At 60.9% G+C, this 22,154-nt stretch overlaps 1 protein-coding gene across 1 annotated transcript; it reads left to right on the top strand.

Annotated features, from left to right (window-relative positions):
• The first annotated feature begins 339 nt into the window (after positions 1-339).
• Positions 340-21,914, top strand: COL6A1 (collagen type VI alpha 1 chain). Its single transcript, XM_063102174.1, has 35 exons — positions 340-551; positions 1,379-1,508; positions 2,744-2,944; positions 4,577-4,736; positions 5,022-5,150; positions 5,231-5,251; positions 5,480-5,500; positions 5,572-5,616; positions 6,134-6,187; positions 6,680-6,724; positions 6,857-6,883; positions 7,330-7,356; positions 7,447-7,491; positions 7,814-7,867; positions 8,034-8,096; positions 8,907-8,969; positions 9,065-9,118; positions 9,219-9,254; positions 9,530-9,592; positions 10,620-10,682; positions 14,459-14,521; positions 14,610-14,672; positions 14,980-15,030; positions 15,243-15,278; positions 15,831-15,893; positions 16,012-16,077; positions 16,704-16,739; positions 17,011-17,047; positions 17,442-17,450; positions 17,971-18,104; positions 18,562-18,671; positions 18,786-18,969; positions 19,084-19,264; positions 20,162-20,191; positions 20,430-21,914. Exons 1-35 carry the CDS (start codon positions 455-457, stop codon positions 21,050-21,052), a joined length of 3,084 nt encoding a protein of 1,027 aa, XP_062958244.1. The 5' UTR covers positions 340-454; the 3' UTR covers positions 21,053-21,914.
• Positions 21,915-22,154: the final 240 nt, after the last annotated feature.

The raw sequence follows: 22,154 nt of genomic DNA, 5'->3' as shown, positions 1-22,154 counted from the left end.
CAAAAAATGTTTTAAGGAAATTCGCTTTGGATTACACGTTCTTTTTCAGACATTTTATTTAAACTCAGCTGCAGCTTTGCTCTTAACATGAGAACTACAGTCCACTGTAAGCAAACAAAGGCCCACACACTGGCCTAAAAACAGGATTCTTCTTCAGTGAAGTTGCACCCTCGGCTCAGAGCTGCTCCGGAGAAGGGTGACTTTCCTTTCAGATGCTCTGGAGAGAAAAGACCCCAAACAGGCCATGCTGTGACTCACGCCCTGCTCAGCGGCCTGGCCCCAGCGCCAGCTCCTCCTCCTCGCCCGCCCCCGTCCCTCCCTCACTCCCTGGGCTGTACCTCAGGCCGGCAGAGCAGAACCTCCCTCTCTCTCCCGCTCTCTCTGTCTCTGTTGTCGGCGGCCCACCCTGACCCTGGCCCTCGTTTGCTGGTAGCACGCAGACAAGGCCGGCGACATGAGGATGGCCTACGCTCTGCTGGTCCTGCTGCTGCAGGTCTGCTGGGTGGCCACACAGGATGACGTGGTGGACTCGAAGGCTATCGCCTTCCAAGGTGAGTGGACTGGCCGGCCTGGCTCCACTCACTGCCTTTCGCTGCTGGGAGAGATGGCCAGGACTAGACGGGGCGGCTGTGGCGCCCCAGGAGTGGGGCGTTGGTGTGAGAGCTGCAGATGAGGGGGCCCTGCCAGGGAGGGGTGGTGCTTAAAATTCCCCAGCTCAGTTCCCTGTTCCAGGGTGGCTAAGCGTCTGGCTCTTCGCCAACAAGGCCTCAGGGCTCATGTTACCCTGAGTTTCCCCATTCAGAGGGGACGTTGGGCTGGGCCATTTGGGAGGGTCCCACCAGCAAGGAGGAGCTGGTGACCATCAGGCGGGCCTCAGCTTTCAGTTCTCCATGAACGCTGTCAGGCCGGGCCAAAAGCTGTTCTTTCCCTCAGTTAATCCCACTAGGCCCCTTGCCTGGCCCCGATGAAGAAGCAGGGTCGCTTGTGCCCTCACTCCCTTCCACGAAGGTCGGGCACCTGGCAATTTTAAACCCAACTTGAAAACTTAACGAGAAAACAGTCTTATCTGTCTCGTCTGGTTGCGGGAACCCTGCGCCCGGGAGGGTTGGTGCAAGGGGCCGCCCTCATTCCCAGCGAGGCGAGATGCTCAGGAACGCATCTGGGGTGTCTCATTTCCGCCCCATTCCTTTGCGGATGTCGGCGCGTCTGCTGCTGCTGATTTTCTTGACCAGAGCCTCGGGGGGCACTTGGGGCAGCTGGGCTGGTGGGGGAGGGTAGGGGCCGCCAGGAGAGGCTCATGTGGGTGAAAGTGGCCTCGGTGCCCACGAAGGCTCAGGGTGTGAGCTCTCAGGCCTCCTTCCTCCCATCTCTGGCCCAGACTGCCCCGTGGACCTGTTCTTTGTGCTGGACACCTCTGAGAGCGTGGCCCTGAGGCTGAAGCCCTACGGGGCCCTGGTGGACAAGGTCAAGGCCTTCACCAAGCGCTTCATCGACAACCTGAGAGACAGGTGGGATGGACGCACCCTGGTCTTCTCTCCTCCTGGGTGTCCGTGAGCCCCTTGGAGGTGGAGCGATGGGCCCAGGGCACTGGCAGGTGGAGCTTCCCTGAACTTCCCCATTTGAAGAAGGGCCATTGGCCCTGGCTGCCCAGAGGCCCTCCCTGTGGCCAGAACAGGGCTGAGTCTGGATGCAGCAGGCTTGTGGGCGGCACCTGGTCAGCCAGGAGGGCGGGGTGACAGTGCTGAGATGTGGGGCTCCCACCCCCAAATGCAGATGAGGAATCGTGGCTCCCCTGGGCAAACTGAGCTGGTTTAGGGAGTTGGCCCAGCCCTGCAGATCGGCCTGGTGCCTGGTGCCTGGAGCAGGGCCCTTGAGAACCAAATGGACCCAGCCAGCCCACACGGATGGTCAGAGCCTCTGCCCCCTTTGCCCACCTCTGCAGCCGCTGCAGCAGGCCTGTTCTGGGTTTGGGGGTGACAGCCTTCATTCACCCCTCACTCTCTGTCTCCTTCCTCCATCTGTGGGATCCACAGCCGGAGGCGAGCCCTGGGTGGCCGGCTTGGGGGAGGGGCATAGGGACCAAGGCCCCACTCCCAACTTGTGGAAAGGTCCGACCCACAGGTTGCTGGTGGAGGCACACCAGCTCCGCCAGTGAAGGCCCCCACCCCTAGCCCCACCCCAACCCTGCTGACCAGCTGACCAGGGCCCCTAGCTTCCTGCTCACCAGAAAGGGCCACAGAGACAGAGGGCGCCTGCCACACCAGAGCAGAGGTGGGAAGTGAGCTGCGGTAGCTGAGTGCCCCAGCTTCCCCTCAAGTGTCTTCAGCCCCTGTACTCAGGCTCCTTGTGCCTCAGTTTCCCCACCTGTGAAATGGGGTAGGGCCCTCCTGCTGTTACTGCTATTAGCATCACTGCAAGGTCTAGGTCCTCTGCTGAACAGGCAGGCGGGGCAGGACTGCCCCAGACCCCTGCAGAGCAAACCCCTGGGAGCCCCCAGGCCCAGGTGCACCACCACATAAAAGGCCACTCAGAGCCACACTGGGACCCCCACTGTCCCATTTAGAGCTGGCCTTCCTCCTGCCCCCACCATCACCCCACCCCACTATGGACCAAGGAGTCTGTCCCCCACCACTCCCAGGATCAAGGTGCACACAGCTCCTGCCTGAGGCCCCGGGGTCAGGGGCACCTGGTCACTCATGGGCTGAGCCTGGCCTCCCTGACCCCTCCCCCTACGCTCCTCCAGGTACTACCGGTGCGACCGCAACCTGGTGTGGAATGCAGGCGCGCTGCACTACAGCGACGAGGTGGAGATCATCCGCGGGCTCACCCGCATGCCGAGCGGCCAGGACGCACTCAAGTCCAGCGTGGACGCGGTCAAGTACTTTGGCAAGGGCACCTACACCGACTGTGCCATCAAGAAGGGGCTGGAGGAGCTGCTCGTGGGGTGAGTAGCCCCTCCGCCTTCCCATCCACACCTGCTCTGGGCTAGGGCTGGCCTTGGTCCCTACGCAACTCCTGCCACAGGCCTCCCTGTGTGTTTTGGGGGCTGCATGACCAACTTCATGGGGGAGTAAACTCTGGCCAGGCCCTGGGCTGCTCTTTGGTGAACCAAGTCTGAGATCCCCAAAGACCTGTCCTAGTGGGTCCATGCTCATGACCACTGCCCAGCCTGCCCCAAGGCTCCAGAGGGTCACTCACCACCTCCCCACCACCCTCATGGGCTGAGCCACTGTCTCCTCGAGCAATAATGGCACAGGGGGCAAGAGGAATCAAAATGCCCCCAGTCACTGCCCCCACTTTAGCCAAACAGAACTGACGTCTGCAGTTATAGAGACAGCGACAGAGAGATAGGGAGAGAGACAGAGACAAACACAGAGAGACAGAGACAAATAGAAACACAGAAAGAGACAGAGACAGAGAAGTTGGCTTTCCCTGCACAACATTAATAGCAAGCCGGTGCTGGTATCATTCAAACCAAAATCCTATGAAAATCCTATGTAAACAGATGGCTTTATTTCATTTTACTTTTTAAGTGGTTTGTCTGGACTGAGGGGTTTCTCCTCACAAGAGCTAGGTCTCGAGGACAGCATGGCCCCCCATGCCTGTGCCACTCTGAAGTGGTATGACAGCAGCAGGGTGCACTAAGGGCCAGGCGAGGTGGCATGAGGCTGCTCTTTCCACCCCCCAGCGCCCCCCACGCCCCAGGGCGGCCTTGGCCCAGGCTGCCCAATAAGGCCGGGGCTGGGGGAGAGGGCAGGAGACGTCCCATCTCCACAACCATCTTTCCCAGCTGCTGTTGGTCTTCCAGAAGCTCCTTCATGTCCAGCCAGGCCCCACCGTCCCATCTGCAGAGGGGCCATGGGCAGCTGTGTTATGAGACCCAGGCTGCTGGGTGTGGGGACACGTGGCCTATGAACTCCAGAGCACGGCCCCCACGTGGAGCTGTAGACAGATACAACCCTTCTTGCATACATGCACATCACTTACCCTGAAGTGTTTCCAGGCGACACGTGGGAAATGTCAGTATGTCCATCCTTCCCTCCCTTCTGACCCTTCTCCCTGAGAGGCCTTTGGCATCACGGGGTGGTCTGCGTTTGGGGCACTCTGTGGCCACCCTGTGACTTGCTTATCACATCCATTTCCCACATGAATCAGCGGTGCCCGAGCAGCCATCAGTTTCAGCACCTCTGGAGAGAACTGTGGGCAGCTCAGCCCGGCCGCAGCTCCCCGGTTCATTCCGCTTGGTGCACTTCTCAGGGGCTTTGGGGTCAGGTCACCTCAGGAGCTGAACGTACCTCTCCCCAGGAGTGGGTGCATTCTCTAAAGTAGTTTTTGACCCCACAAGACTTTATTTTCTATTTTGATATTCTTTTTTATAATCCCCATTTTGTAGCCACATCAACAAAGAGAGACGCTTGTCCCAGAGGGGCGCCGGGCCTCCCTCGGGGTTTCTAGCCCTACCCATCACCTTCCATCTCTGGGGGTCTCAGCGCTGCGGCCCCAAGGGAGGGATTCTGAGCTGCGGATCTCCCCGGGGTGGGCAGGAGTTGGGTCTCACGTGGTCTTCCCCTTCCAGGGGCTCCCACCTGAAGGAGAACAAGTACCTGGTCGTGGTGACCGACGGGCACCCCCTGGAGGGCTACAAGGAGCCCTGCGGAGGCCTGGAGGACGCAGTGAACGAGGCCAGGCACCTGGGAGTCAAAGTCTTCTCGGTGGCCATCACGCCAGACCACCTGGTAGGAGCCACCGCCCCACCCCCACAGACGCCCCCAAATGTGCAGGGACCCAGAGATGCCACCTGCAGCCCCACGGACGGGACAGCATCTTTCACTGCCTCCGCGCCCCTTGCCCTGGTGCACGCAGAGGGTGGGTTTCAAGGCCTCCCACCCGCCAGGACCCTGGTTTAGGCCAGGATGGGGGGGACTTCAGCAGCCACCCTGACCCCTCGTGCGGCTGACCCTCCCTGCTGAGCAGCCTGGCATCCCCGCGCCTGACTCACCCTCGCCCCACCCCGCCCACAGGAGCCACGTCTGAGCATCATCGCCACGGACCACACGTACCGACGCAACTTCACGGCAGCCGACTGGGGACAGAGCCGCGACGCCGAGGAGGCCATCAGCCAGACCATAGACACCATTGTGGACATGATCGTGAGCGCCCGCGGCCTGCGGGGGGTGGGGGGGGGGGTGCTGAGCAAGGAGCAATGTGACTTCTCCGTCTTGCTTTCCAGAAAAATAACGTGGAACAAGTGGTAAGAGCCCCACATCCCTGCCCCCACGCCCCTGTGTCCCCACGTCCCCATGTCCCCACCCATCTCGCTGTGTCCCCACCCACATCCCCGCACCCCCACCCATGTCCCTGCACCCCCGTATCCCCACGTTCCCCCAAGCAGCGAGTGTGTCCAGGGCACGTGTCTGTCCGGGGCGCATGCTGCTGCCAACTGTCTGACTGACCTGTCCCTGGCACCTCCCCCCAACAGTGCTGCTCCTTCGAGTGCCAGGTGAGTGTCACGCGCTGCCCCCCTGCACCCCACCGTGTCTGGCCTGCGCTGACTGCCCCCGTGTCTTGCAGCCTGCCAGAGGACCTCCAGGGCCCCGGGGCGACCCCGGCTACGAGGTGAGTGGCCGCACCTGCCCTGCACTCATGCTGGGAGCCTGCCGGTGGGGGTGGGGCGGGGACTGTGAACACCTGGGGTCTGAGGCCACGGGCGGCTCACGCAGGACAACTTTGAAAGTCAAGTCAGTCGCCAATATTTGAACTTGAGTGTTTATGAATGTCCAGATTTCTGGCTTCTAAAAATTGTCCCATTCGGTGGCCACCATCCGAATGAGGCCGCTCAGGCCCCCAAACCCCCAGCATGCTCCTGTGCTGGGTCCCCACGCGCCTGTGCCTGGGAGTGCAGCAGAGCTGAACAGGGCCAGAGAAGTGACTCCAGGGCCTTGGAGCTCCCAGACCCCAGGACAGGCCAAGCGTGACGGGCAAGGTGTCTTGAACTCACATGAACTCTGAAGACTAAGCAAAATATCTGTTTAAAAACTTTTTTTTTTAAATGAGGAAGTAGGGATTACCTTTCACCAGCTTTTTAGAAATAAACTGGAATGGTCCCCTGACTTTCATCTGTTCCATGTTCCAGGGAGAACGAGGAAAGCCGGGTCTCCCAGGAGAGAAGGGAGAAGCCGGAGACCCCGTGAGTGCCGGTGCCTGACTGTCGGGGGGGGGGGGGGGGCGCCGAGGAGCCCGAGGCTGGGGGAACGGGGCTGTGGCAACTTCTGGCACCAAGGTCACACACCCTGTCCCTCATGGGTGGGAGAGGGCTGGAGGGGCAGTGGCACAGCCATTCCTCCAACACATCCCACCCAGGCAGCACCCACCCCCCTCCACAGACCTCCAGACAGGTCCTACCTGTGCTCGGGGGAGACAGGTGGGCCAGCAAAGTCACAGGGCCAGTCTCCCCACAAACCTCCCCTCCCCCCAGCCCCCCCAGGTGCCCCTGACCTCCCCTCCCTGGAACTCCACTGTGGAGACCCTCTGGGGTTGGGGGAGCCCTCACAGCCCACTGTTCTCTCAGACGCTGTCGGGGTCTCTCCAGCTGACCAGGCCTGAGCGGAAGTGAGGGTGAGGTGGGCCGGGTGGGGCCTGCCCCCCATGGGTGTCTCACCATTCCTTCTCTGTATTCCAGGGAAGACCCGGGGACCTCGGACCCATCGGGTACCAGGGGATGAAGGTGGGTGTCCCTGCTCTCGTCCAGAGGTGGAGGGATTGCGGCCACCTGTGCACTTGGCGGCCTGTGCACGTGGCCATGTGTGTGCCTGGCCTAACCTGCCTCCTCCTCCTTCTTCCTCTGTTTGGCGTATAGGGAGAAAAAGGGGGCCGTGGGGAGAAGGTGAGTGTGCCCCGCTCCACAACGGGTCCCTCTGGGCGCAGGGCATCCCCGTGCCCAGACCACACCATTGCTGGGGAGGGGCTGGGCAGACCCTCCTCGCACCCTTGCTGACCTCCAGGAAGATGCGGCTGGTCCCGGGACTGGTCCGTGGAGCTTTGCTGCCATCTCAGAATGTGCCCAGCTGGGCTTGCAAGGGCTGGGGTCATGGTGCCTGTCCCTCTCTCCCCACAGTAGGGTGGGGTCCCACCAACGGTTACCAGAGGCACTCAGAACTCAGCAGCAGAGGGCGCCCTCTCCGTCTGGGGGCAACCTTGCGCTCACGGGGCAGCCCCTGCTGTTGCGTGCACCAGCCTCACCCCCAATCTACTGGCCAGAACGGATGGGGGGCCACTCTTGGGCCCAGGTGGGGAATAGACTCCCCTCACCCTCCATTTCTGTCTTCACAGGGCTCCAGGGGACCCAAGGGCTACAAGGTGAGTGTGGGCGGCAGGGACGGGAGTGTTCTGCCCAGTGGCCCTGCTGGCCGACTCTCCCCGACCCTTCTTTTCGTCCCTGTCTCGCAGGGCGAGAAGGGCAGGCGTGGCATCGACGGAGTGGACGGCATGAAGGTAACCCCGCTGGGTGGACATGTGGTCCAGAATGTGTGAACGGCGAAGCTAGGGCTGCTCTGGGGGTGGGCAGTGGGGGTCTCATGGTGGGCACTCCCAGGTGACTCGGGGGTGTTGAGTCAGGAGAAGTTTCCTGCAGCTATTTCCTACAAAGCCCCAGGTCCCAGTGGACCCTGAGCCACCCAGTTCAGCTCAGAGTGTCTGCCAGGGTGTGGCTTCCCTGGGAGGGGGATGGATGAGCCAGAACCACAGGGTTTGGCAGCTGAGCAGCCTCAGTTTACCCACTCGGCCATTGACAATGTCATTTTCTTCCTCCTTCCAGGGGGAGACGGGATACCCAGGCCTGCCAGGCTGCAAGGGCTCACCTGGATTCGATGTAAGTCACTTTCTATCACCGTTAAGTTCTCAGGAGTGAAACTGGGCCCAACAGGCTGTTCCAAGTGCAGACTTATGTTTGATTCCATCTCTGCATGGCCCACAGCTCTGTGTTTAAGGCCTGTGGGTGATGACCATTGCTAGTTGTTACAGTGTCTTCTCACCAGGGTATCCAAGGACCCCCGGGCCCCAAAGGAGATGCTGGTGCCTTTGGACTCAAAGGAGAAAAGGTTAGTGGCTCGTGGCCCCTGGGGCTCAGGGCTGGTGGATTTGTCATCCACTAATCACTAAATCCCAACCCGCACTCTGAGGGACAGGCCCGGGTCTGAGCCCAGGAGTGGCCATGGTGATGAGACAGGCAGAGGCCTCGGGTAGACCACACAGCTGCCAGGCTGGCACATGACCAGGGCAGCTCTCCCTATGCCCCACGCCCCCACATGTTTTCTGTCTCTACCACGTCTGCCCCCGGCAGCTCACAGCCCAGCGCTTTCACCCAGAGCCTCTCTGTTCACGTGGAATTCAGGATTTCAGAATAAACACAGTGGTGCTGACGGCTGCAAGTAGGCAGGAAGGTTAAGCAGGAGAAATACTCTTTCAAGTGTCTGATTTAAAGCCGAGTTTTCTGTTGCTGGTATTTTCTCCGGGTTTCTTCTGGAAAGCAGAAGTGTCAGGGAGTGTCAGGAGGCTGCTGCCTGCCCCAGGTGTTCCAAAGAAGATTTCCTGGAATGGAACAGATGGCTCCGGAATCTCACCCCTGAGTGTGCAGACCCCTCAGCCCCGAGGTTCGGGCTTGCCAGTTCGCCAGCCTGGCAAAGCTGCACCTTTGCTGACAGAGACCACTTTGCCCCTCTTAGTTCGGGTGCTGTCTGGCTGGAACTGGAGGGTAGCGAGGTTAACGTGTGCAAGGCGGTGTTCGTGCCGTTGGGGTTGGCTTGAGGAGGTCCAGGGAGGTCAGAGAGCACGGCCTGAAGTTAGGGTGAGGAGGGCTGGCATGGGGTCACCCTGGCACGAGCGTCTGTGACCCTCTTATTTTCCCCCAGGGTGAACCTGGAGCTAACGGGGAGGCCGGGAGGCCAGGGAGCACGGGGCCGCCTGGCGATGAGGTGAGAGAGCCCCCCATGGAAGCTGAGGTGTGGGGCCCAGGCCCTGCGTGGGGTCACCAACATGGGCAAACAATTCCACCCCTCTTCTCTGCCAGGGTGAGCCAGGAGAGCCTGGTCCTCCAGGAGAGAAAGGAGAGGCCGGGGACGAGGTGAGTGCTCCCATGGGCCTCTGCTCCTAGTTCCTGAGGCCAGTCCCAGTCGCAGGGTTCACGCATAAACTGACACTGTGTTTGTTCCTCCTAATCCCAGGGGGATGCGGGACCAGACGGCGCCCCTGGAGAGAGGGTGAGTTGGTGGCCAGGTGGAGCTCACCATGTGGCCACAGACATGGCCCATGCGGCCCAGTCTGGTCCTCCCAGCACTGGCCGGCCCCCAGCGCTCCCACCTAAGCGGAGTGGTTTCTTCACCTGCGTGTCCAAACCGCCTGCTCCCATGTTTCGTCCTGTGTACCATGCACTGGTTGCTGCGTTCTTCCCAGGGTCTCTGACTGGGGTCTCTGGGAGTCCTGCTGGGGGAGGCTCGGCGCACAGCAGCTCACCCCTCCCCTCCTCTCTACTCAGGGTGGCCCTGGAGAGAGAGGACCCCGGGGGACCCCTGGTGTGCGGGGGCCAAGAGGAGACCCGGTGAGTCATGGTTTGGCCCATCCCTGGGGAGGGTGGCAGACACTGAGAGGTGACGCAGCTGTCAGATCACAGGACTCAGGCCACCCAGTCCCTTTGGCTCCTAGATTGCAGCCGACCCATTCCCTCACCTTCTGTTTTCCCAAACCAAGACGCTTCCCTACGGCCCAGGCCGCCCACCACTCCTCCCTACAGGGGCCGGGGAGCCTCCAAGGGAGCTGGAGATGGGCGGAGGCGACCAGCCCCGCGTGGGGAGAGCAGCCACCTGCAGACGTGACTGCTAGCCTCACAGCGTGGGTTCCCTCTGGACCCGCCCTGGTGACCCGGGCCTGGGTGAACGCACTTTCTGTAGGAGGGTGAGCACCACCTTGACAGCAGCCACGCCTTCCCATGCGGTCGTTTATCAGATCTACCTAACCAGTCCCCTCACATCACATGTTTGGGCCTTTCCGAGTATCTGCAAGTCTCCCAAGTCCCTCCATAGCATTTTTGCAGACAGAGCTTGGGTTCTTCTTTGGAAAGATTTTCCAAAGAATAAGGATGTCGGGTCAGAAGCCCGACTGAGAGGACAGACGGCAGGGTGGTTGGGGGCAGTCCTCACTGCAGACACGTGGCTGCTGCTCCTGTAGGGCAGTCGCTGAGCCGGTGTCTGCAGCCCAGCCTCACCATCCTCAGCAGAGTCAGACTCTCTCCAGCCCCAGGACTCACTGGGGAAGTTTCTCTGGATCCAGGGGTGGGCAGGCAGACAGACTCCGTGTCTGGTCACCCCACCCCACTCTGGGGCTGCCCCGGCCCAGCACAGGCTGTGGGGGGAGTGAGAAAAAGCCTCAGAGGTGGTGCCCCCCATCTACTTGCTGCAGACAGGGGCACCCCTATCTCGTCCCCGAGAGCAGGACACCCAGGTCACCCTCACTATGACCTCGGTGTGGAGAGTGGCTGGCTTTCTCATGGTGGCCTTCGGAAAAAATAGCCTAGCACCCGATGGCTATGACCTGGCTACCTCCACACTCATGGGCTTGCTTTTCCCCAGGGCGAATCTGGACCCCAAGGTGACCAGGGAAGAGAAGGCCCCGTCGGTGTCCCCGGAGACCCGGTAGGAAGCCGGGCTGTCTTGGGGGTGGGGGGTCATGTCCACAGCTCAGCATATCGGCCAATTTGGATCTCAGAGGCAGAAACGCTCCCAGCAGCTCACCCATTGGGGGGGTCTCCATTTCCAGCCTTGTGCACCTCACAGGGGTGCGTGTCCCCATAGGCCAAGGGATGTCCCTGGTGGATGCCCTGCAGGCAGCCAGGTGGCAGCCTGGGCCAGGTGTGGACTGGTAAGGGTGCAGCCCATCTCTGGTGGCCCTTGATGCTCAGCCACCTGGGACACAGAAATGAGTGAGCAGACCCCTTGCTGTCCCCAGACATCTGACCCTCATCTGAGTGGGTGGGGGTGCCCTGGCCTGGAGAAGGGCAGTGGAGGGCAGAAGGAGCAGATGGGGGTTGGGGACAGGGAATACAAGGGGTGCCCAGAGGAGGACTATGTGGGCCCCCAGCCTGCAGGGGGGACCCCACATTGGAGAGGAGTATTGGAGCCCCTGGGATACACTGGGGGGCGGGCTTGGTTGGCACTTGTGGGTCTGGGTTCAGAACCCACTGTCCATCTGTGGCTCTAGGCAGCTTTGGGAGTGTGAGTGTATGGAAGTTTCTACAATTTTAAGGTGCAGGTGAGACCATGCTGGGGGAGGGGAGGAGAGTAGGCCTGATAGAGGGGGGGCTGCAGCCTGGGCCAGTGGGCTGGGTAGGAGGAGTTGGGGTCACATCCCTGACTCCATGGGAGGGGGCGCAGGAGGCCAGACCCGCAGGGGGAGGGACCAGCCCCTGCCTGAGGGGGAGCTGCCCCCACCTGTATCCTCAGTGCATCTTCACCCTGTGGCCCTGGCCTGGCCCCAGCATGGAGGTCTGTGTGTGGGAGGAGGGGTGGGTGGGTGGGTGAGCATGAAGGAAGAACGCTGAGCCTACCTGAGGGGCTCCTGGAGGCATCAGCACTATGCAGCGTCACTCACAGACCCGTGCGCAGGGCCCGGGTATGAGCCTGGCGGGGGCGACTTCCTGAAGGTGTGCGGCATGCTGCTGGCTGGTCCTACCCAGCACTCCGTGGCCAGACCAGGCCACTGTGAAAAGGGCTCACCTCTGAGGGCCGGGGAGCTGTGGGCACCAGGGCAGGTGGGGTCCAGGGTGGCCAGGGAGCCTGGGCAGGCGAGGCCAGGGCTCTGTAGGCTTGGCATGTGGCTTCCAGTTTTTTGGTGGCTTTTATTTTGGGGAGAAATTTGGAATTGGAGTAAAATAGTTTTAAAAAGAGAGAGGGTAGTATCTGTAACAGGGCAGGGATGTTTTCCAAACTCTGCTGGTGCCGGAGAAATGCTCCCTGCATCCCTTCCAGGGTGAGGGTGGAGAGGGACGATCTGTTTCTGGGGTAAACATGGACCTGTTTTGAGACTGCAGGGCCCTGCTCAAGGGGAAACTTTTCTCACACATGATTTCAAGTTAAATTCTAGTGCAGCCATTTCCAGGGGCCAGTGGCCACGGTGAGTGGAGGCGGCATCAGGGCTGTCCAGCAGGGACAGGCTTGTGACTGCCCGGTGCTCCTGCTTCCTGGCAGTGATGGGAAGATAACGTCTCTCTAGTAAAACCAGGCTTAGGCGCGTTTGGGGCTCGCAGGCAGAAGACTCATGAACCTAGAGCCATGCCCTGTTTTTGCATGTTTCAAATAAGAGAAATACATATGGTTAAAATCAGTTGGTAGCTCTAACAGGAGAAAGCCCCCCCCCCACTCCCCAGGTATCAATTTTTAGTTTCTTCTAGAATCCTTTTAGAAAGGTGCATGAGAGAGCGTCAGCGTACGCCTGTGGTTCGCACAGGCTGTGCTGCGCCCGGATGCTCTGCTCAGCTGAACTACCGTGGGGATGGTCCGTGGTGGTGCTCGCAGACCCAGGCCACTCTTCAATGTCCTGGCGTACCCCGTGCGACCTTGCTCAGCATGCACATCCAGTCCCTGTTAACACTCATGCAACTGTCTCCAGCATTTTGTTTTACAAAAGATACTGTAATAAATATCAGTGTCTGTCTGCCTGTCAGCTTGTATCTGCCCATCATCTGTCTGTCCAGCCACCCATGTGCCTTCCCACCTCCCATTCATTCATCCGTCCATTGTCTGTGTGTCTGTCCATCCATCCTCCCACCTATACATCATCCATATATACATCCACCCCACCACCCACCCATCCATCATCTATCTGTCTATCATCCATCCATCCATCCATCCGTCTAGAAATACATCCAAGGTTGTACCTGGAAGATAAATTCTTAGCAGCAGAATTTCTTGGACAAATGGCACTTATATGTGCATGTGTGTATTTTGATGTTTGCCAAATAATTCTACAAAAAATTAGTCCTAATTTTCATTCCCCCCAAGAGTATAAAATAGAGACAGTACCCACACCTTCACCAAAATGAGATAGTATTGAACTTCAAGTATGTTTTGCTCCTCGGGTGAGAACAGTGCCTGTCTCCGTCCACGTGGCCAGTGTGCAGAGCCATGGGTAAAGTGTGCGACACTGCACAGGGCGTGGGGCGCTCGGTGCAGGAGCTGGACAGCCAGAGGGAGATGCTGGGTAGTCAGGGTGGGGACAGCAGGACACCAGAGACCTTCTGCCAGCCCGGCAGAGGTTAACGGAGCAAGCTGATTAATAGGTGGTTGTAAATGTCTGTGAGAAGGGCCAGCCAGGAAAGGTCTTGCCAGGATGTGCCCAGTGGACAAGGCTCTGACCCAGGGTCATGGTTGGTGGGGACAGAGGGGCCCGTAGCCAGGCTGGCCCTGTGACTGAGGCGGGCTTACTTTCCTTCCTTGGGCTTGGCTAGGGATGTTGAAGTGCTCAGGGGACGGAGACCCTGGCCCCAGAAAGGCAGGCAGTTCACCTGGGGGGTGGTCCACGGAGCCGGCCAGCAAGGGTGGGATCTGGGGCCAGGAGGGCTGGCATGATGGGAGTGAAGTTTCAGGGGCCAGCTCTGGAAACCTTGGCCCCACACAGGGGTCCAGGAGTCTCAGGAAGCAGGGTAGAAGCCCAAGGCTGCCCAGCAAGCAACTGTGGGTGTGTGGTGGGGGCAGGCCCCAGTTGCAGGCCAGGCTCGGCCCACAGGAGATTCTGGAGTGGCTGCCCTGGGGTCCCAGGGGCCACCAAGCCAGGCATAGCCCAGAGAGTGGGGCAGGAGCCCAACAAGGGAGCCAGGCAGACGGGTCCTGCCTCTCAGTAGCAGGGCCCCAGCTGAGTCTGGGGTCAGGTGACAGACATGGCTGTGAGTGAGGAGAGGGCTGAGGACTCTCCCGAGTGGGGCCCCTGCTTGTGTGGGTCAGGGCAGCCATGGTGGCTTCAGTGGGAGACCCCACTGCAAGGTCATTGTGACCACTGGTTGGACCCAGGGGTTCCACATGGCCCGGGCCTCCCTGGGGCCAGTGGGACAGGAGAGAGTCACTTACTGACCCTGGCCTGGGGCCACTCTGGTGGGAAAAGGAGGGGCAGGTGGTCTGCAACATGGAGACCTGGAGAGACCCCAGCCAGGGAGCCAGCCTGACCACACCTGGCATCAGCCCCATGGCCCCAGGCACAGACGGGCCCAGCCAGGTGCACCCTGAAATCACCTGGAGAGGTCCCAACAGCTGTGCCCAGGATGAGACCCCAGGGTGGGGCCTGGGTCCACGCTGTGTTGACGAAACCAGGGCCAGAGTCTGGGGGCCTGATGCCTGTGGGGGAGGATGGAGCTCTGGCCAGGGGCTGGGGCCTGGGGGAGTGAGCCTGGGCTCAGTGGTGCGCATCCCTCTCTTTGCAGGGCGAGGCTGGCCCCATCGGACCAAAAGGATACCGAGGTGACGAAGGTCCCCCAGGGCTCGAGGTGAGCACCTCCCCCACCCACTCCCCTGCCTGGTTCCCCAGGGGCATTGTGCCGAGCTCACTGCTTGGTCACTTCTCCCTCTCTGTAGGGTCTCAGAGGAGCCCCAGGACCCGCCGGACCCCCTGGAGACCCGGGACTGATGGGTGAAAGGGTAAGCATCCAAGGGCCCAGCCTGGGAGGTGACGCTGGGAAGCCACGGCCCCAAGCCCCAAGCCCCAAGCCATCTTTGTGGGAGGAGTTTGTCTATGGGGGTCTGGACAGGGATAGTACTATTCAGTGTCACCAGGGATCCTCCTACTCTGAGTCCAGGTCCAGGAGAGGGACCACAGGACCAGCGGGGTGATCCTGGGTGGGGACAGAGGCACCCTCGGGTGCAGCTCCCCATGCCTATGCTGTCCGGGGGCCTCCCTGGGCCTGGGCGACTCCGCAGTGACAGCCACTCTGCTCGGCTCCCCCAGGGTGAAGACGGTCCCCCTGGAAATGGCACCGAGGGCTTCCCCGGCTTCCCTGTAAGTGCCCCAGAGGCCCTCCCCCAGTGCCCGCCCCAAGCTGTCTGCGATACCACCTTTGGCCAGCTTGGCACTCCAGGGTGGGCGGGGTTGGACCCAGGCTGGGAATTTGATGACTGGATTCTGCCGGCCTGGGCCCGTCCACCTGCACTTCTCTGACGGGCCCCTCTGGGATCAGAAGCTGGTGTGACTGTCCTGCCTTCCACACACAGGGGTATCCAGGCAACAGGGGCCCTGCCGGGATAAATGTGAGTATGCGCCCCGCCACTCTCTGTCCAGCTACAGGTGTGCACACACGTTCATTCACGCACATGCACACAAGCACATGCATACACCTGTGAACACACACTCACATGCTCACACGCATGTGCAAACAATGCACACTGCGTTCACATGCACACACACACGAGCACACGCACATGTGCATGCACACGCACACACCTGTGAACACACACCCATGCATCCTCGGGCCACACCTCTGTCTGTGGCTCATCCTTGGCACTGGCAGCTCTAGTGGAAGCTCGTGGGTGCCGCCCAGCCCGGGTGCGCATGGTGACTGAGGGCCTCTCTGGCACACAAGCGCAGGCCCAGCCTCAGAGACCACACCCAAGTCTCCCCCAAGCCTCTGGGTGCCGTCAGCCAGCTACAGGCCTCAGTTTCCTCCCCCAGGAAGCGCATGCAGTGGAGTGGGAGGTGCACAAGAGTGCCTCCTTTATCTCTGTTTTCTTTTTAAAACTCCTGCTTCTTGAAAGTAAAACCCCTGATGACCCACTGACCTGCATGCTCTCCTGTCACTGCAGGGCACAAAAGGCTACCCCGGCCTGAAGGGGGACGAGGGCGAAGCTGGGGACCCTGGAGAGGACGTAAGTGGGGGTGGTGGGGCCAGCCTCGAGAGCCTGTGACCCTGAGCCTGGGGTCTGCCTCACTGGAGGGACACATGCTGCAGACAGGCCAGCAGCAACAGGTGCGTGTTCCTTCCAGAACAATGATCTCTCACCCCGCGGAGCCAAAGGAGCCAAGGGGTACCGGGGCCCTGAAGGTCCCCAGGTGGGTCAGTGTGGCCACCAGGCCGACGGGGCAGGGGCAGAGCAGTGGCCATGCCTGGGACCCTGACAGAGAAGGAGAGGGGACAGGAATTTGGGGAGCAAGCTGCTGGGGAAGGCTTGGGGAGGGTTGGGGTGTCCAGAGGTGGGGTCGGAGGGACTGATGCAATGGTGGGGGTCACTGGGGACAGGCCACAGAGTGGGAGGGACTGATCACCAGGGTGAGGGGTGGTAGGTCCTGGGGCAGGTGCCTGCATGGAGTCCTGGGCCCCTGGCCTGGAGTCCTGCCCTTTGAGGCAGTGCTAGACCCATATGGGACTTTCTCTGTCCTGGAGGTGTCGTGGGGAGCGGGCAGGCGGCAGTCCCAGCCAGAGCTCCCATGTCTTGGACAGTCACCTCAGATCAGAGGCAGCTACAGGGTGTCCCCAGCCCCAGTATGCAGAGGCCTTGGCTACCCTGGTGTTCTGGGGACCCCTCCTCGGGCAGGGAGAGGGCAGGGCCTGCTGCCGGGGCTGGGAGTGGGTTCGCAGGGTGCCGTGGGAGCTGGAGATGGGGCTCCCCTTGGCCATGTGGGTCAGGAAGCCACAGCAGGCCCCTCCCTCAGATCCCCACCTTGTGTTCCTCCGACAGGGACCCCCAGGACACACAGGGCCACCTGGGCCGGACGTAAGTGGGGTGTCTGTGAGCGTCCTCTGGGGGCTGACCACTGGTCCTGTGGGGGGGCCCTCTGTGGAAAACCAGTAAACACTGTACAGAGGGGGGACAGCCGTGGGAGCACATGGGGGCCCTGCGGGCAGGGGTCTGACAGGCGGAGCCAGGCGCTCCCTGAGAGGTGAGAAGCCCCTGTCCAAGCCCAGCCCCGCTGTGGCCCCAGGGGAGGGCGGGCAGGAGGGCCAGAGCTGCTGGAGCATCAGTGCCCGTGTGTCCCCCTCCTCAGGAATGTGAGATATTGGACATCATCATGAAAATGTGCTGTGAGTACTGTGGGTCTTAGCATGACCATCTTAATAAGAAAGAGCGTGTCCCCGGCCCCAGGCAGGGAGGATCTCTAAGCTGCAAGTGCAGGGCTGGAGGAGCAGGCACCGGGCGCAGCCTGTGGCTCTCAAGGGCTCAGCCAGCAGACAAGGGACCGCGTGTCTTTTCTCCCACGGGGTCGGCAGCCAGGACCCGGCCTCAGCCGTGCAAGCCGGCATGTGCCTCACCCAAGGGAAAGGCCCAGGGTGGGAACACGGGGCACAGGCTGACGGCTGACCAAGGGGCAGAGCAGCCCACAGGGAGGGCAGCCTGGGAGGCCGGGGAGGCTGGTGAGAGTTTGTGTCTTCCTGATTTTATGTGTGATTTATTTCCTCTTCCTCCTCATTTCCACAGCTTGCTGTGGTAAGTACCACTTTTAACTCGTTTTCTGCGTATTTTTAATTTTTAAGTAAAACAACTCCCATGGGCGGGTGGGATTACACCCCCATCTCAGCCACGCTGCAAGGCAGAGGCTGGCAGTCACCCACCTGCTTGCCCACCAGCGCCCTAACAGACCTGCCTGAGCCACATGGGCCTGTTGCCGGGCCTCCCCCTGCTGTCCTCTGTCCTCAGTAACTAACCAGTGACAGACAGGGGGTGGGCAGAAACCAGCCCCTGGGACCTGCTCTGTCCACTCTTCCACATGGGCCCAGAGGTCTGGGGTCGAGTGGAGGTCAGGAAGCAGCCGACGCCCGGCCTGGCCCAGTGAGGCCAGCCCTGACAAGTCCCCCATGGAGGAGCTATGGGAGGGGGTCTTGAGCTGAGCCAGGTGGGATTCCCCTTGCTGGGTGTGGCACAGTGGAGTAGGGTCCAGGGCAGGAGGGTGGTGCTGTGCTCTGGGTAGGGTCTCAGGAGGCCCGAGGCTAACCCGCCCCACCTGTAGAGTGCAAGTGTGGCCCGATCGACATCCTCTTCGTGCTGGATAGCTCTGAGAGCATCGGCCTGCAGAACTTTGAGATCGCCAAGGACTTCATCATCAAGGTCATTGACCGGCTGAGCAAAGACGAGCTGGTCAAGGTGAGGCAGCCCCCGTCTGCCCTGCCCTGTGCACTGTGGGCTGTGCGCCCTGGTCAGACCTCAGCCTTCTCTGCAGCCGCTCCACACAGCCCCAGCTGGGCCCTCATGGGTCCCTGCTCCTGGCAGGACCCTGAGCATGCCCTGGCTGGTCCAGGACCCCCGGCTCCACCCCAAGGCTCACCCTTCACAGGTGCCACAGACACAGAGCAGCTCCCCCTCATGCTGAGGACATGGGCTGGAGCCCAGCAGGCCTGAGTCCTGCAGGTGGTTCTGAGCATTTACCCTCATGGACAGAACTGGGGAGAGCTATGTGTCAGGAGTTGCTTATCGTAGACCCAGGGTCCAGGGGGCTGTGAGGAGTCCGGGCAATGCAGCCATCGACCCCTTGAGGAGCCATGTGTGCCGGGGCCTCCAGGACACCATGCCCGGCCTGACCATGCATCTGCCCGCCCTGCAGTTCGAGCCTGGGCAGTCCCACGCGGGTGTGGTCCAGTACAGTCACAACCAGATGCAGGAGCACGTGGACCTGAGGAACCCCAACATCAGGAACGCCCAGGAGCTCAAGGAGTGAGTGCACCGCACATGCCCACCCACATCCTGGACCCTGCGTAGGCTGTGCCTTGACTTCTGACCCCAGATGGGCTCGGCCCTGGCCCCATCCCTGACCACCCTCTCACGCAGAGCCATCAAGAAGCTGCAGTGGATGGCAGGGGGCACATTCACGGGCGAGGCCCTGCAGTACACACGGGACCGGCTGCTGCCACCCACCCAGAATGACCGCATCGCCCTGGTCATCACTGATGGGCGCTCAGACACCCAGAGGGACACCACCCCCCTCAGCGTGCTCTGTGGCCCCGACATCCAGGTGGGGTGGCCACATACACACACCTGCCCCCGGGCCACCCTGGAAACGTGGGAGGGCTTTCCCCCCTGAGAGGGGAGGAGGGCCCTGAGGCCGATGCTGATCCTGTCCCCTCAGGTGGTCTCCGTGGGCATCAAGGACGTGTTTGGCTTTGTCGCTGGCTCTGACCAGCTCAACGTCATTTCTTGCCAAGGCCTGTCACCTCAAGGCCGGCCAGGCATCTCACTGGTCAAGGAGAACTACGCGGAGCTGCTGGACGACAACTTCCTGAAGAATATCACGGCCCAGATCTGCATAGGTGGGCACGCGGGCGGTTGGCCCAGCTTCACTTATCTGTGCCAGGATCTGGCCTCACAGCCACACTCAGCCCACTGTGTCCTCGGTGCCCTGGAACTGGCCTCCCCTCCCCAGAAGCTGCCTCACGCTCTCAGCTAGAGGGATGTTGTAGCCTCAGCCTGGCCTCCCACGGCCCTGTCACCCCCAAGCAGCCCAGCCTCCACACAGGCCTGCCCTGGCACTGATCCCCTCCCGGCGTATGGCCCGCAGTGTCCTCGCCCTGTGACCTGCAGCCTGTGCTCACCTGAGCTCACCTGCTTGGAGCCAGGGCGGTGCACCTGCATGCCTGCATGGTCAGTTCCTCAGAATCTAGGACTCGCTGAGGATGCCCACCTCAGACACCCCCTGCATACCCCAACTCGACTGCACCCAGCCGTCAGACCCGACTACCCCATGCAGGCAGCCGGTCGACAGCCAGAGAGAGCTGCTCAGGGCAGACTCGGGCCCTCCCCGCCTATGGGCACGTGGTCAGCAGCATGGCATGGGGTGTCTGACTGGCAAGCCATCCTTGCTTCCCTCTGAGCCTCAGTTTCCCCACTCTCAGAATTGGACCAAGGCTCTGCCCTGCCCCACTGGGTTGGTGGGAGGACCAGAACATAGTATCTGGAAATATCACCTAGAAAGGTCCACTTTGAGTACAGGGACCCACCCTTCCTGGTGAGACAGAGTGGGCCAAGTAGGGGGCTAGTGAGGCCAGAGGCAGATCTCCCAGGAAAGCCTCCTGCCAGGTGCTGAGGGTCACCTGTGCCTGTGGTCATCGAGGTGCCCTAGCGTCCTCTTGTTGTGGGGCTACAGGTGGGACAGCGGTCGGTCCACGCAACCGCTGGGTTCATGCTGCGTGGGGTTTTCTCTTTCACAGATAAGAAGTGTCCAGATTACACCTGCCCAAGTGAGTACCTGGGTAGCTGGGTCACCTGGAGGGGGTGCTTATGGTGGGGGGGCACCTGGTGAGGAGGGGGTCCTGGAAGAGGGTCTGGGGATCACCAGAGGGTGCATTGGGTTGCTCAGGGGCTAGCCGGGCCCCACTGGCGCCGTCCCAGGCCTGGGGCTGCACCTGCTCTCTCTGGCCCGCCCATGGCAGCCGCATCTCAGGGGCCACGTGCTAATACCCACCCCCCTGGCTGCAGTCACCTTCTCCTTCCCGGCTGACATCACCATCCTGCTGGACGGCTCAGCCAGCGTGGGCAGCCACAACTTCGACACCACCAAGCGCTTCGCCAAGCGCCTGGCCGAGCGCTTCCTGGCGGCGGGCGCGTCGGCCGGGTCCCCCGAGGTGCGAGTGGCGGTGGTGCAGTACAGCGGCCCGGGCCAGCAGAGGCCGGCGCGCTCAGGTCTGCAGTTCCTGCAGAACTACACGGTGCTGGCTGGCGCCGTGGACGCCATGAGCTTCTTCAACGATGCCACCGATGTCACGGATGCCCTGGGCTTCGTGACCCGTTTCTACCGTGAGGCCTCGCCGGGTGCCGCCAGGAAGAGGGTCCTGCTCTTCTCGGATGGCAACTCTCAGGGCGCCACAGCGGCCGCGCTCGAGAAGGCAGTGCAGGAGGCACAGCAGGCGGGTATTGAGATCTTCGTGGTGGTGGTGGGCAGCCAGGTGAACGAGCCGCACATCCGCGTGCTGGTCACCGGCAAGGCGGCCGAGTACGACGCAGCCTACGGCGAGCGCCACCTGTTCCGCGTGCCCAGTTATGAGGCCCTGCTGCGGGGCGTCTTCTACCAGACCGTGTCCAGGAAGGTGGCACTGAGCTAGCCTGGCCACCCACCCCTGCCCCATCGTGGAGAGAGGAAGTAAAATGTGACATGAATTTTCTGGATCAATCCCCTCTGCTAGTTTTTTTTTAAAGGAAAGCTTGAAAAGCCGCCATGACACACCGTGAGCCCTGCAGTAGGTCCTCTGAGGCTTGCCCCACACCGGGCATCTGCGGCTTCCAGGCTGTCTGCCTTCCTCCCCCGCAGGCCTGAACCCCGTGCTCCTTGTGGGCAGCTGGCCAGGCTGAGCCAGGGAGGCCCAAGCTCTGTCTCCTTTTCCTTCCTGGGCCTCAGTGGCACCCGGCCACTGACCCCACAGTCCCTATAGCATGCTTTCTCTCACTAATCCTACAGAATTCTTCATCTAACATTTCAGTTTCTTGTGAGATGTTGGGCTATGTTTGATTTTTGGAAAACCAAGGTCGAGAATATTTTTCAATGTGAATCTGGATGAGCTGACCCCTCCTTACAAGGTTCTCCTTAGGAACCGACCCCAGACCTTGGCTCCCGTGGCCCTTGGGGCGTCCAGCTCAGGGTGAGCAGAAACTCGGCCGTGCTCACATGCATTCTCTAACCAACATCTCCAGAGAACAGTACAATGGAGATTGACCTCGTGCTCTTCACACTCCAAGAAAAAAGGTGCTATCCCTGTCGAGACCTGGACTGCACTGGACACTGAGTCATCTGGTGGCCCAAAGTGATATTTTATCAAAAACAATCCAAAGCTCTTTTTCCTCAAAATAGTGGTTTGTTCTACTTACTATTGAAGATCCTCTTCCCATGTTAGTTTCATTTGTACTCTTCCCTGGGTTTTTTCTCAACCATGTCCCCATCAAGACATTTTCAAATAAAGGTTTTCACTCTTCTCTGGGATTGTCTTTTGCTAAGATCCCTGCCGTGTTTGCACGTCACACAATGGGAGGAGGATGCAGAGACTGTTGGGAAGAGGAGCTGTCCTTGCCGGTGTTGGCCATGGGCACTGCTCACCTGGCACATGGAGACCACACCACACCCATGGATGGGAACGGAGCTGGGGGCCCTGATACCCTGGGCTGTAGTATCAGGAGCAAGTTAGTTCTTGGTCTGGGGCTGGCCTGATCCAG

This window comes from Cynocephalus volans, chromosome 1, assembly GCF_027409185.1.
Source record: "Cynocephalus volans isolate mCynVol1 chromosome 1, mCynVol1.pri, whole genome shotgun sequence".
Classification (NCBI taxonomy): Eukaryota; Metazoa; Chordata; class Mammalia; order Dermoptera; family Cynocephalidae; genus Cynocephalus; species Cynocephalus volans.
Note: the sequence above shows the minus strand (reverse complement) of the source record. Positions and strands in the feature narration are given on the sequence as shown.